Genomic DNA, 15,100 nt, shown 5'->3' with positions numbered 1-15,100 from the left:
AGCAGCCAGCATAAGCAGTCACTGCCCTGGAATATTTAGGACTCTTGAATATCCTAGGGTTAAACTGTAAGAAAGAGAATATTCTTGCATTTGTAAGAAAATGGCTCCGACACTTACCAAGTGACAGGGAAGGTATTGGTGGCCCCCAGGCTAAACTATACACAGTCTTCTTATGGTATGTGCTGGAAATCTGTGGAGGCCTAAGAGAAGGGGGATTACAAACAGAAAGATTTAAACAAAACGGCATAGTGGAAATAAAACACCTTTTCCTTGTAAAAGGTTCCTATTATAAACTTACTTGCTGACATTAGAGAAAAACAATTTAACAGTACCCTTCTCCAAATAGCTGATTTGTAAAGAAGCAAATACTTAAATGACATACCATGTAATGATATCTACTAACAAAATCAGTAAAGTCTCAAATACACTTTATTTTTTTTTAACATGACTATTTATGTATTTATTTTTTATATATTTTATTGATTTTTTACAGAGAGGAAGGGAGAGAGATAGAGAGCCAGAAACATCGATGAGAGAGAAACATCGATCAGCTGCCTCCTGCACACCTCCTACTGGGGATGTGCCCGCAACCAAGGTACATGCCCTTGACCGGAATCGAACCTGGAATCTTTCAGTCCGCAGGCCGACGCTCTATCCACCGAGCCAAACCGGTTACGGCTCAAATACACTTTAAACACAGAAAAAATGTTACCTCCCTCTCCCCACCCAACCCGCTCATCTGGTCAGTGTATAAACATTTCCCATCTCTCCCTCTGAGTTGCCTACTTTACTTAAATGTCAAACATGTTAATATTACTGTAGTTATGTAGCAGTGTAAAGGCTATCCCAGTGAGAGGCAGACAGAACTAGATAGAAAATGCAAACTGCTTAGCACAGAACTAAAGCTACTGCTAAGCATGCAAATGGCTCCACCTCATAGTCAAGTAAAAGACTAAATGTAGTTTTAGGTTTACCCTGTTTTTAATACCACATTCTTAAACTAAGAGAAGATTTTAGATAGACTTTAAAGTTCTTTATTGTTTCTTTTTAAAAGAAACCTTGGTCTCAAAAGTGTTTCTTACGGTTCCTGTGGTGGTGAATAATATGTGAGGTGTCAGTCAAAGGCAGGGTGGTTATTACCTTCAGTGTATACTATATTCTTTGTATGACTTTAGAATTCCAAGATTCCGGAACCTATGGCTGAACTAGCTGTTGACTTATTTACTTCCATGTGTCTGACATATTGTTATTATTCTAGACAATAAACGAAAATTGCTTTGGCTAAAGGAAACAGAATAGCAGCTCTGGCTGAATGCCTAAGAAGAATTTGTCCACAGCAACATCCTTCCCCCTAATCATACCTTTTCTAGTGTTATATAGTTTTATTTTCTTAGATGTTTCTTTGAAATAGTTTTTTGAGAATTAAAAATGGGCGGGAGGGGGAATTGGAGCCCTGGCTGGTGTGCCCAGTGGTTAGAGCATCGGCCTGAACACCAGAGGGGTCACAGGTTGGATTCCGCAGGTTCGAGCCCCACCCCCAGTCAGGGTAAGTGCTGAGGGCAGCCAATCGACCTGTCTCTCTCACATCCATGTTTCTCTCTTCTCTCTCTCTCCTCCCCCTCCTCACTATACTGCCCCCGCCCCTCCCACTCTCTCTAAAAATCAATGGAAAAAATATCCTCGCTCTTTGGGTGAGGAAAAAAAAAGGAGAAAAATAGTTAACTACATGTAGATTACACATAAGTACTTAAATAATCGCAAAAAGGTTAGCACCGCAGTATAATAATTCTCAGTTGAAGCAAATAATGTACAACAGAGGTAGGCAAACTTATCTTGCAAAGGGCCAGATAGTGAACATTTTAGGCTTTTTGAGCCATGCTATCTCCGTCACAACTGGTCCACTCTGCTGTGGTACTATGAAAGCAGCTCCAGACAAGATATAAACAAACGAGGATGGCTGGGTTCCAATAAAACTTAATTTAATTTAATTTGTATATGGCTGGACATTAGGTCATACTATAGAACTACTATTTAAAAAATCGAGGGAAAAGGAAATACTTTATATTCCCACAAGTCAGAACCACCATAACCTGAACTTAAAAGAGAGAGAGGAAGGGAAAGGGAGAGAAAGGAGAAACATCAATTGGTTGCCTCTAGTATACACCCCGACAGGGGACCGAACCAGCAACTTGGGCACGTGCCCTGAGTGGGAATCGCACAGGTGACCTTTTCGTGCACAGGACGATGCTCAACCCACTGAAGCACACTGGCCAGAGCTGAAAAATACATTTTTAAAATTAAACCTCGAGTTTTAAGCCTCAGTTTCAGAGCCACACACTCTCACACACACACACTCTCTCTTAATATAAAATAGTATATAGTTAAGATTGTTCTTATTATAATGGCAAATTCTGAAAACTGTAACAAATAATAGTCATTGAAGAGTCAAATGGTCATATTCCTAATCAGGAAGAAGTTCAGAACCAGACTCCTAAAGATGCTTCCAGGCCAGTTTTGATGCATGTCCGGGTTTCTGAACTCAAACTCCATCGGCAAAGAATCATCTCTTTCTCTTACTTGTTGGAGTAGGTGTCATACAATCCCACTTTTCCGTCATCAGTTCCAAAAGCTAAGCAGCCTTCCTTGGTTGGGTGCCAGCACAGCTACAAAAAATAACATGAGGAAAGAGACAGACTGTAATGGGGATTCTCAGATTATCCTTCAGGCGTTTAAATGGAAAACGTTCTTGCTCTTGGTGTCTTCTAATTTTACAAACTCTCGTTATTTAAAAGAGAAACAAAGAAGTATTAAAAACAAAGTGAGAATTACCGGTAATGTCACCCCCAAAACACCCCATTGCCAGTATTGAACTTTTTGGTGAATAATCTTACAATATATAAAATTGAAAAAAACAAAAATAGATTCAAACATATAAATGATGTACATGATACACTGTTGAGTGGGGATAAAAATGCTAGAACAATTTAGAAAATATGATCCTAATATTAAAATTTTGAAAGACACATCACAAATTGTCAACAGTAGTTCAATGGATCATGGAAATGGGTGAATGGAGTGGAGAAACATTTATTGCTTTTAGACTAAATGGCCACAACAGAGGTCTCACTTTAGAAAAAAACAAAAAAATTTATACATGTGGTTTTATAATGTGCTTTCTGTGTTTTGTCATTTGCATTCTTCGTGAGTTATTACCATCTTTTCACATAAAATAAAGATCTGCATTGTTATTTCTAATAGTTTGATACCATTCCATGTGGTTATAATAATTATCTTCCATGAATGCACATCCAGATTATTTCTAATTTCTTACTATTAGAAAACATGGTAACTTGAACAAAGCTTTAACTTTAAATCCTAAATTTGGAGATAATGGGTTTGTTTGGAGAGAATCCTTCACTTTCCCCAGTTGCAAACTCTATTGAAAATACCCTTGAACAACCTGTGATTCTCAACAGAATTCATTTAAATGAAAAGGTATTCTCTAAAAGAGAATTACTGACTTGAAAATAAGTTCACAGTAAGCTCAAAGAGAGCATCCGTACCGCTGTAACCTTGGACTTGACACCCTGCCAGAAATTTTTCACATCATAGTTGTTCTTTATGGAGATTGTATTCCATACACGGATCATGCCATCTCCAACGCCTATGGCCAAACAGCCTGTGTCCACAGGAGAGAAAGCCAGGCTGTAGGCAAAGCCACCAAGGGAAGGCAGGGTCCAGCAGCACTCCAGGGTGGCCATGTCCCAGCATTTTACCTGAAAAGATGAAGAGTTAAGGCCTAAATATAAAAAAGATCAGAGAAACAAGAAAAGGAATCAACATTTCAAATAGGATGGGTTTAGAGAGTAAACAAAATAGTGTAATTTAACTATTCTAATAGGAATTGGAAAAAGCATGCCTTAGAAAACACACACCCAAAAAACCAATAATAAATTGTAGAGCTCAGAGGGATCTTAGCATACACTTATTCCCAGAGATGTCACGTGAATTCTGAGCCATACAATTAATAAACCAGAACAGGCCTGCCACTTACAAGGTCAGTGGCCTTTCTACTCTATTGTATTAGCACATCAGTGATTTGCTCATTTGGCAAACTCTAAGCCAGGGGTCCTCAAACTACGGCCTGCGGGCCACATGCAAATACAAATATTGTATTTGTTCCCGTTTGTTTTTTTACTTCAAAATAAGATATGTGCAGTGTGCATAGGAATTTGTTCATAGTTTTTTTTTAAACTATAGTCCGGCCCTCCAACAGTCTGAGGGACAGTGAACTGGCCCGTTTAAAAAGTTTGAGGACCCCTGCTCTAAGCAATAAAGATGGTCTCAAGATACTGGAAAAAAATCAGTGTCATCTCAAAAAGCAAAATATCAGTATCATACCAATGGGAAGAGCAGTGCTAAGGTTTTAACTGTAACTTGTGTAACAGAGGGACTTGGGAGAAAAAGTTTATCAAATGAGCCTAGCTTAACGGCAAAAGAGTAAGGCCATAGCCTCTTAAAGCCAATTCTCCCTTAGAGAGATTTCACCAAGAGCAGATGATTCTGCTACCGAACTATAGACAAGGATATAATAAAGCCAAAGCACAATGATCTCACATATCCTTCCCTGGACACATCTACTCTTCTTTATCACATCTGCTTCAACAAAAAGGCATCTTGGTGGTTCCTCCCCTGCCCCTACCTCTCTGCTGTTACTGTATTTAGTGCCAATCGGTAACAGTAACTGAAATAGGAACTGGAGGTAAGGTGGGGTATGAATGGAACTGACGGCTGGTTTGAAAAAGCCCTCTAATCCCACGTAAGCCATAAATCACCGCTTTTCCATGCTGAACACAGGAATAAGCTGTCCTTACATCTCTGTCCATCGATGTGGAAAGCAGCAGCTGTTTGTCATCCTCAGTTTGCAAGGGACATAAATTAAACACAATTCTTGAATGATTCTGCCCTTCTGCTGAGGCACTAAAGAGGGTATATTTCCGTCTCCAAGACTGAGTGAGATCCCACAGCAGCAGTTCACCTCTGCGAAGGAAGGACAGGCATTAGTTCTCTTTCACAAGCCCTTTGAAAAGAAGAGATTCTGGGCCAGAGTGTGGGCCCAGTTGCAAAATAATTTCTATTCATTGTTCCTATAAGTAGAGAACAACCGTGAAGTATGCACAGGATATCTCTGGAAGCACACGCAAAAACAAGGAGTCAGTCCTACGGGGAGAGGAACCAAGTAGCTGGAGGAATCAGAGGCAGAACGGTACTTTATCATAGCTTTCCTTCTTTCCGGACCATAGGGCTATACTGGGCTACCTTTTGAACAGATTTTCCTAACAGCTTTAATTAGGAAATGCCAAAGGCGTTAAGATATACTATCTCTTTTTTGGGTCAGTGAGGGTGGCAGAGGGTAGGGCCATGACTAATGTTTTGGTGAGATTTCTATATGCTTTACCTGTATTATTTCATTTAAAAGCAGGGCCTTTTCTGTTAAATTCACTTTATTATCTCAAGCAACTAAAAGCTGGTACTCAGATTTTGTTTACTGAGTGGCTCTAATCATCCTACGAGATAGGAGATGCCATAACCTCCTCTTTTTATGTGAAGTAATTGAAGCTCAGAAAAGTGAAGGGTCTTGCTCATGAATACGCAGCAGGTAAGTCATGGACTGATTCTGAAATTCAATTCTGCCTGGCTTCAGAGTCCATTCTTACCCACCAGGCTATACTTATTTGATCTTTTCACAACTCTCTTATTACACAACACAGATATCGATCCCATGATTTTTCCAATACAAATGGCCTATCATAATATAAGCCTCAGCCACTGCTTTTTCCATCTGCAAGTCCAGGAATTCCTGAGGCTAGAGAAGAAAACAAAACATGACAAAGGGCACGACCAGGAAAAAGACTTACCCAAAACAGCTAGATACCAGCTGTGTTGGCTGATCCCTGGGCCAATGGAGTGTCAACCAAAGGCGCTCCTTAACAGTTGGGTCTACCCCTCCTCTTCTCTTCAGAAAGGGCAATTTCAAAGTCATCACACCTGCAGATGAGCATAAAGTCATTAGCAGCTCACAATGCAGTAACCCCCTCTATCTGCGGCTTCAGTAACCTGTGGGCAGCCATGGTCCAAAAACATTAAACGGAAAATTCCAGAAATAACAATTCCTGTTTTAAATCGCACACTGTTCTGAGTAGTGTGATGAAATCTTGTGCTGCCCTGCCCTGAACACGAATCATCCCTTTGTCCAATGTATCCATGTCGTATGTGCTTCCCATCCGTTAGTCACTTAGCAGGTGATCAGACAGACTACTGTGGTCTCACAGTGCTTGTGTTCAGGTAATCCATTTTACTTAATAATGGCCTCAAAGTCATTCACATACTTATTACAGTATGTCATAATAATTGTTATACTTAATTATTATTATTTTAAATCTCTTATTGTGCCTAATTTATAAATTAAACTTTATTACAGGTATGTATGAATAGGAAAAAACGTTAAGTCTATATAGGATTCGGTGCTATCTGAGGTTTCAGGCATCCCGTGGAGCTCCTGGGACGTATTCCTCTCAGATAAGAGGGAAGTACTGTATGTTTGTGGTTTAGAAGTTTGTTAGTTTGGTTACTTAGGATTCAGACCTCATTTTCTCCTGGTAACACTATTATGCTTAGTGGTTAATACTAGTCCAGCTAATTTAAGTCAAAGCTTTTACAGGCCGAGGAAGTGAGTTTCCAACTAGAACTGAGCACCCAGGTGGTAGCACAATCTGATTCTCCAAAGTTGGCAGGACAGAGGGTGGGGTTCCTTCTCCTAGCTGTGAAGAAATCCAACGAAGGGGACAAAGCTGGCATTGACATGTGACAGGGAAGTCCCTCCACCCCTGGATGCTACTAACCGGTGGTTCTTAATTTCTACGGAGTATCAGAACCACTGGTGGAATTTCTAAAATTCATAAGTCGGGGCCCAACCACAAGAGATTCTTTTTTTTTTTTTAACCCCAAGAGATTCTGATTCAGAAAAATTGAAGACAGTTGTCCCTAAGTGTATTATTTATTTTTTTATTCCTCAGCATCATTAAAGTTTAGAAGTTACCCTTTTGGATGGATTCTTAGCCTGATGTTATCCCTACTTGGGAGAATCAGCCAAAGTATGTCCAAAAGCCATCCACAAATCCTAAAACATTCTGTTTCCCCAAATTATGCGAATAGCTACCACTGACTAAGCCCTAACTATGCTACTTGCTTTACATGCACAAATGCATTTGGACAGATGATAAAACTTCTATGGTTTAAGTAGAGAAAATAGACTGCTATAAAGTGAAAGGTTTGTGTTTACTATACAGGTAACATCCACTCTGCCTGGATCTTCTCTCAATCTTACGGTAAAAGTTCTGCTCAAAGAAATGCTTAGGAAAGCTGAATGACTGAGCTTCTACATTTAAATATGCATGTCTCTAGTGGGTGTATATTATTTATTCTGCATCTGTGCATTGAAAGTTCTTACTCTAGCCCTAGCTGATTTGGCTCAGTGGATAGAGCATCAGCCTACGGACTAAAGGGTCCCAGGTTCGATTCCTGTCAAGGGCACTTGCCCAGGTTGTGGGCTCGACCCCCAGTATGGGGCATGTAGGAGGCAGTTAATCAATGATTCTTTCTCATCATTGGTATTTCTATCTTTCCCTCTCCCTTCCTCTCTGAAATAAATAAAAATATGTATTATTTTAAAAAGTTCTAACTCTAGTGATCTTTTCCATTCCTCTGATCAAGGCCTTGCCAAGTTCCAATATTCCCAGCCTCAGCAAACATCTTATCCCCCATGCCACAGAACGACCCTTCTATGAATGTAACAGAAACCCTCACCTCCAGCACCAAAACCAGATGTTAGGAGCACAGAGTTCTAGTCTAGGCTAGGTTGGGAAACAACTTTCTGCATAGAAAAGTAAAGGAACCGCGTTTGACAGATGACATACTCTCAGTACAAGGCAGAATAAACAACTTATGCCTCTCCTGGCCCAATCTAGGTTATATCGCAAAAGAAATGATCAAACATCGATCTTACCTCGACCTCGAGAGCAGCTCCAGATTCGAATGGTCTGATCTTTGCTTCCAGTGGCTAAGTAGCAGCCTTTTGTTACTGGAGTTTGTGCTATAACTCTCCCATTAGGAAGTTCAGGTTCTTCTAGGATAGAGATGGTAATTTTGTTACACGAAACAGGCACTTATCTCAAAGAAAAAATAGTTTGCAAGGGTTCCAGGATCTTAGCTATCAGCTTTCATATATCTGATCTGCAAAAGTCACATTTTAAATATAATTCAAATGATACAATTCTACACATTGTGTTCCTTAGCTCTAAAGAATACAGAACCCTTCCTTAAATGACGGCTACCTGAATTTTCCTCTTGATTTATGGGTAAACAGTCTTCACCAGGCAGAGGACACCAGGCTATGGAGTGGATCTCATCATCATGGCCCCGAAGCCTGTGAATAACTTCTCCTTTCTTGCTGATGTCAATTATAACCACTATGCCATCCTTGTAGCTGAAAAACAAGTTGGAAAACATTTTTTTTTCGAGTAAAATTTTGCCTTAGGAGTTATTGTGCATTTTTAAAAGTTAAGTGCATTGGGAGTTGGGGAGAAGAAGACAAGAAACGATTAACTTTGTCCTTTTTCTAAAGTGTTCATTTCATGCTTCCTGATTTTTCAAATCCTCCTCCATGATCAATCTTGTAATAGTAATAGTGCACGTTACCTCGCACAAAGCTCAAACGGAAGTGTGCTTACGTTCCAAGTTCTTTTAGGGGCCCAGCAGTTCCTCTAATTACACTAAAAAAACTCCTTCTTTATACCAGCAATCCTGCTTTTCCAACTAGAAATTTAACAAAAGCTGCAGAACTCTTAATTCTAGATCTGGGTATTCCAAGGCTCTATCATTCAGTGAGTTCAAAAGAGGCTGAGAAATTCTAACAGCTTATTTTTTTTAAGTGGGAAAGTATTTCAGACACAAAGTATCTACCACTCAGACTAAGAAAAAAACAATTATCAATACAGTTGAAGTCCTCTGAAGTCCTCACCCAAACTCTGTCCCTCTCTTCCCTAGAGGGAAATTGCTATTTGTGAATTTTGTGTTACATTATTCCTAGCCTTTCTTTATTTACATTCCTAAATAAAATACAGAATTATTTTATATACTAGAGGCCTGGTGCACGAATTTGTGCATGGGTGGGTCCCTCAGCCCCAGCAGGCCGTGGGGGGGTGGGGAGGAAGGCGGGCGGGACTGGCTGTGGGAGCGTACTGGGGTAGATGCTCAACACAGGAGCTGCCTCCTGGTGGTCAGTGCACATCATAGCAACTGGTCATTTAGGCTTTTATATATGTAGATTTTAAAACTTCATATAAATATCATGTGGTCTCTTTATGCAGCTTGCTTCCTTAACTCATTCTATTCATGAGTCAGCCATGATGGCACATGTGACTGTTCCTGGCCAGCCATTTATACTGTTGTGTAGTCCTCCATCATCTGAATATACCTCAACTTTTTTATTCCTTTTCCTTTTGAAGGGCTTAAATTTTTAGCTATTACAAACAAAAAATGCTGCCATTAATGTTCTTATACAAACCTAAGACAATATCTGGTTTGATGCCTAGTAATGAAACTGTCAGGATGTAAGATCTGCACCTCTTTGCTTTACTAAGAAATGCAAAGCTGCTCTCCAAAGTGTGTGCACCTATTTGCATTTCCTACCTAACAGATACTTCTACAGGGAAAAATACCAGTGACAGCTTTATTTCCTTAGTTTTCTCCTTTTATAAAATTTTCCCTCATTACAGCTTTATTAAAAAATGCAATCATAGAATATGTCAATCTTCAAAGAATATGGACTTTGAAACCACCAAGTTCTGTAACCTAATAGTCAGGCGATCAAGCTCTCAAGAAATAATCACCATTTTGAAGGTCCTTGGAAAACAATCATTCTCATTCAATCCTGTGTCTGACTGTACCTGACTCTTCTCTTCTTGTGAATTCCAGCTCATCTTTCAAGATCAGTGTGGTTTAACCTTCTCTGACCCCTGCCTACCACCCTTTCTGCTCCCTCTCTAGTGCCCCCCACTGCACAGAGACTGCCGATCCACAGACCCCTTCCATTTTCACTGTTATTCACTCCTTTAAAAACCCTTATCTTCTTGTCCCTCTCTCTCAGGGGTATTTACTCCACAAAACCTCAAACCTGGTTGAATACAACCATCTTCTTTCTTAACCAGTGTGAATAGTTTAAAGTCATGACCATGATCCTTAGCTTGGCACTCAACAGGGACTTCCTATTCTCTGAGATGACTTTTCATACCTTCTTCCTGCATCCAGTCCCATCCCCACCGTGAACTTGACTCCATCTCCTCTCTGACTTACGCCTCACTGAGAAAATCAGAAGCCATCAGAATGAAGCACCCGCCCCTTTCAACAGATCTACAAACCTACCCGCACTATTTCCATGGTCTCCGCTGCTCTTTCTACTTGTGACCAATACAGATACAACAGTACTTACCAATGGCTACGTCTTATCACGGTTCACCCCTGCAACAAGCTCTCCCTCTTCTGCCTCGTTTTCATCGGCATAAAAATACGCCCTTTCTATCTTCTGTCTAATACTCCCTCGACCCCCGGATACCTCTTGGCTTCATGTCTGTGCACATTTTTGGGAAACAAACTGTGGCAACGTGTCTCCATGTATACTTTACTACCTTATATGCCCCTCCCCCGCCTCCTGAATCCTCTCCAGCCAGACTTTCTAGTGCTTATCCAGTCTTCAAATCAGAGTGAATGGACATCTTTGGGAGAGAAGTAAATAGAGAGGTGAGGGAAGGGGAAGCCCACTCAGGCAGCTCGTGTGAAACCACCTTGGTGACCAATAAGGAGACAGATCCCAAATGCCAGGTCACTTTCCCAACCTAGAGGGAGAGCTGAGAACCAGAGAGACAGAGCTGAGCCATTTGATTCTCTGGGAGTAAATGTTACATCCAAGGGCAAGTAAAGACAGAGAAAAAAGTGAAGATGTGAAGAATGAGGGAAGGAAGCTATCCTAGAAACCGAGGAATTAACAACAGAGAGTGGAAGAGATTGTAGGACCTGGAGGTCACAGGACTAAAGGACGCCAAGGGGTCAGGGGAAGTGGTTAACACCTATAAATGGTTTCCTTTGAGGAGTAAAGGGACAGGAGAGGGGAAAGCAAATGCAATAAATGAGCATAAGCACAGATAAATGATCAATACAGATAGAACACTACTTACCCAATGGCTACTAAGTCTTCATGATGAGGTGAGCAAGTAAGGCAGAAAATGGTCCTGGGCTCTACAAAGAGGTGCTGGCTGTCATTTCTGTTAAGCCAGTAACAGAAAACCACTCCTTTTTCATCTCCAGATACTATTAGGTCCTTTACCCGAGGAGACCAATGCAATGCTGATATTGTATGCTTTAAAACAAAACAAATATATTTGCTTCTCACTTGTCAATGCTGAATTTTCACTTAGTTTTTAACCAGTATGAGGCACATTATAGGTACCTAATAAATACTATAGGTACCTAATAAATACCACTTGTGTAGCAAGACTATGCTAACCAAATGGTAGGAGAATTTAGGCTATTGAGGATCAAAGAACCATTTGAAATAATTTCTTTAACAGCTTAATGCAGAGTTCTTACTGAGTTACTAAGTAAGTTAACTGTGTTCCTTTCCAACATTCTCTCAAAAGACAGGTAAATCAAGTTTCATTTACTGACTTATAGTTTATATCAGCAGCCTAAGCAGACAGTAAATACTTTAGATTTTGTGGGCCACATTTTCTCTGACGCAACTATTCCACTCTGCGAATGTAGCATGCAGGCAGCCAATACTGAAGCTGTGAACAATCCTTAAATGAACGACTGGCTGCATTACAGTAAAACAATTTGCAAATATAGGCTGCATTGTAGTTTGCTGACCTTCGGTTTGTAAGTCTTGCCTTCCAAAAATGTCTCTTACAACACAGAGCTCCTTATTTACTTTATGAATACAACTGTAAAAGTTAACTTGCACAAACGAGCTAGCAAAACTATACTTGAAACAAAAGAACGCTTGGCACAGATACGTGACAGTCTGAGAAACCAGTAAGCCGTGGTACCTGATGGAGTGCATGTTCTGCCACAACTGCTTTTGTCTCCACGTCCCAGATTTTCAAAGTCCCATCATCAGAGCTGGTGGCACAAAGGTTGTATTGACCCGGATGATGAGAAAACGTGAAGCCGGAGACTCTCTCGGTGTGTCCCACCAGCTCCCCTATGACTTCAAGCAAAACCAGACTCCGGGTTAAAGGGCTACCTAAGATTTCTGGCTGAATCAGGCTGTTGTTAGATGCTGAGTGGGATCGCACCTGTTCCATGACATAACAAAAATATCCGGGGACTCACAGTCAAAAACTCCCAAGTGCGGGGGTACTGGCTCTGTCACGTGACTTTAGACAAGTCATTTTATTTCCTGGGGCCTCAGTCCTCTCAACTGTAAAAGGCTGTTGATATTCCCTGATGTGCCTAGTTCACAGGCCGAGGAGCAGCCCAAATGAAGAATGGGAGCCCTAGCTGGTTTGGCTCAGTGGATAGAGCGTTGGCCTGTGGATTGGAGGGTCCTGGGTTTGATTCTGGTCAAGGGCACGCACCTTGGTTGCAGGCTCCTGGCCTTGGTCAGGGGCATGTGGGAGGCAACCAATCAATGTATCTCTCTCACATCGGTGTTTCTCTCTCTCTCTCTCTCCCTTCCACTCTCCCTAAAAAATCAATGGAAAAAATGTCCTTGGGTGAGGATTTAAAAATAAAATAATAAAAAAATCATTTTAAAAAAATGGGATTCTTACTTAGATCTGGCCAGAGATCGTTTGGAGTAGAATAGCTGGCATGCCATATCCCAAGGTATAGTCAAGACCTAGTTTGGAGCCTAACAGCACCTGGCTCCATGCGTTCATCTCACAGAAATGAGTATCATATTTGTAGGATCTTGCTTAGGGCCTGGAGCTGAAGGCAACCCCAACCCCAAGAAGGCTCCTAAGGGATCCACGTGCAATGGGTCGGGGACGGGGGAGGCCATAGATGTTAAAAATTCCTGGGTCTGGACAGAGATAACTTCCTGGGGAAGCGAGCAGTCCCTCGTGAGGGCGCCGGGAGGCGGGACCGCTCATCCACAGCGCAGTGTAGCTCAGTCTTGGAGATCGGGACGCGACTCCGTTTAGGGGCTGTGAGCAGACGCTTCTCCCTGCCGGGGCCTCAGTTTCCCCTTCTGTAGAAGGGGGTGGCTGAAGGCGCATACTCGGCGCCTCCAGGGAACGCTAGACGTGCAGGAAAGGTGGGGGCAGGGGCAGAGAGTTACCTCGAAATGGGGGCGTCCCAGGGATCGCGCCTGCGCCCGGGCCCACGCGGACAAGGAAGACGGAGGTCCGCGCCGCGAACCCGAAGAGGCCCCCGGGGACCGCATCGCTGCAGCGGGCGCAGTACCAGTTGGGGGAGGGCGGCAGCGTGCGCGGCTCCTGGCCCATGATCACGAGCCACCGGGGAGGAGGTAAGAAGCCACTGGGACAAACCGTTCGCAGCCCCACGCCGTGGCCGGGAAGGGGGCGGGGCCAGCTCGGAGCCCCGCCTCCCGGGCCGGCTGCTGCTACGGCGCGCGCCGAGGCCCAGGCCGCACCGCGCGCTCGCTGCCGCCGCCGCCGCCGCGGGGTCTGTCGCTGCCTGAGCCCAGCCCCGGGGTTAGGCTTTCTCGCTTCCTACAGTCGAGGTACATAATTAACGGGTTAGACCAGTGGCGACATCTTCCCGCTCCGCCGGTTTAACGCCGCCCCAAGGAATTTTTGAACGCTTCCTGCCAGGGCACTTCGCTAGCTCTGGAGATGCTTTTTAAAGCAGAGGTTTTCCACTGGTGTGCCGCCGAGACAGCAAGAATTTTTAAAACACGCAATACCTGGCTACTTAGTGAGGGGCATTGACCCCGTTTCCCTTAGATTGTCAAATAAAAAAATAAGGACAGCCAACACAACAATAGCGGCTCGGTATGAATGAATCAAAATTATGCCCCCCCCCTTTTTTGTTTTGCTCAGATTGGCAAAAAAATACATTTTTTGGTGTGCCACAGGATTTTAGTAATTAGTTTATGTGTACCATGAGACGAAAAGGTTGAAAGATAGCTACAAGGATATATCCAAAGATATCTAACAAATAGATAAATGTTCCAATCAGAACTCAAAAAAAAAAAAAAAAAGAGTTTGTGCTCTTGGGTGGAAATTCTGGCTTCGGGTTCTTGGTAAGTCAGGGAGAAGAAGAGTAGAGTGACTCCATTTGACTGAGTGCCAGCTCCGTGAAACTATGTGCTAAGTGCTGCGGAGGAAAAGAATGGAAGTTTCCTTCCAACGCAAACGGGCAGGTGCTCACACTGCTGCACTACACTCTCCTGCTCCGGTATTGCTTGCATTGGGTAGCTGGCACTCCCGTATGTAGCAAACGAAACCCGAGATATCTATCTTAACACAGGCAAAACGCATATCTTTGGATATGGGTAGGGGTACTAACTTTGGAGGCATAACGCCTTAGATGGACTACTGGTTTTTGCCAGTTGTTATCTAAGAGACTTTAGCTTATCCTAAGCCTCTTTCTTCATTTGAAGAAGGAAAATGATAATCTATGCCTTGTTGCATTGCTCTGAGGAATACTGAGATTTAGTGAAATGCTCGCTGGACATAGACAGTAGCAAGTGCCCGATGATAATTAACTTCTATCTCTTGTAGGTCAACCTGGAGATTAATAGGGATTAGGACATCATACTTTATATTTGAACTGTTTGTTTTATAAAAGATCTTTCCACGTGATCTCCAGTGGAACTCTTAAAACAAAACTGCTGTAAGGATAATTATTCTATTTCACTGGCTAGAACCCTGAGGCCCACCCAGGTTAGGTGGCTTGTTCGAGGTCTCTGCTCCCCTAATCCTTTCAGACCATTTGTGAGGTGAGGTTTCGTAATTTTTCTGGATCCCGATGAATTTCCGGAAACTGACTACTTTTCGGCTTTTGTTAAGTCATTCAT

At 42.3% G+C, this 15,100-nt stretch overlaps 1 protein-coding gene across 10 annotated transcripts in view; it reads right to left on the bottom strand.

The window, feature by feature from the left end:
* Positions 1-13,646, bottom strand: part of GEMIN5 (gem nuclear organelle associated protein 5) — a 40,647-nt gene extending 27,001 nt beyond the window's left edge. For 7 of the 10 annotated variants that reach the window (XM_036315712.1, XM_036315718.1, XM_036315716.1 and 4 more), the window contains exons 1-10: positions 13,397-13,646; positions 12,162-12,322; positions 11,292-11,473; positions 8,394-8,545; positions 8,066-8,185; positions 5,919-6,048; positions 4,875-5,040; positions 3,564-3,776; positions 2,578-2,663; positions 118-200 (exon numbers count right to left, since the gene is read on the bottom strand). In XM_036315712.1, coding sequence (XP_036171605.1) covers positions 118-200; positions 2,578-2,663; positions 3,564-3,776; positions 4,875-5,040; positions 5,919-6,048; positions 8,066-8,185; positions 8,394-8,545; positions 11,292-11,473; positions 12,162-12,322; positions 13,397-13,562 — 1,459 coding nt within the window. In that variant the 5' untranslated portion in view covers positions 13,563-13,646. The remainder of the gene's footprint in view (positions 1-117; positions 201-2,577; positions 2,664-3,563; positions 3,777-4,874; positions 5,041-5,918; positions 6,049-8,065; positions 8,186-8,393; positions 8,546-11,291; positions 11,474-12,161; positions 12,323-13,396) is intronic. The other 3 variants (XM_036315714.1, XM_036315721.1, XM_036315713.1) reach the window with 2 other exon arrangements.
* Positions 13,647-15,100: the final 1,454 nt, after the last annotated feature.

Source organism: Myotis myotis, unplaced genomic scaffold (assembly GCF_014108235.1).
Source record: "Myotis myotis isolate mMyoMyo1 unplaced genomic scaffold, mMyoMyo1.p scaffold_m19_p_6, whole genome shotgun sequence".
In the NCBI taxonomy this organism is placed as follows: domain Eukaryota; kingdom Metazoa; phylum Chordata; class Mammalia; order Chiroptera; family Vespertilionidae; genus Myotis; species Myotis myotis.
This window is presented reverse-complemented; position numbering and strand designations above follow the sequence as displayed.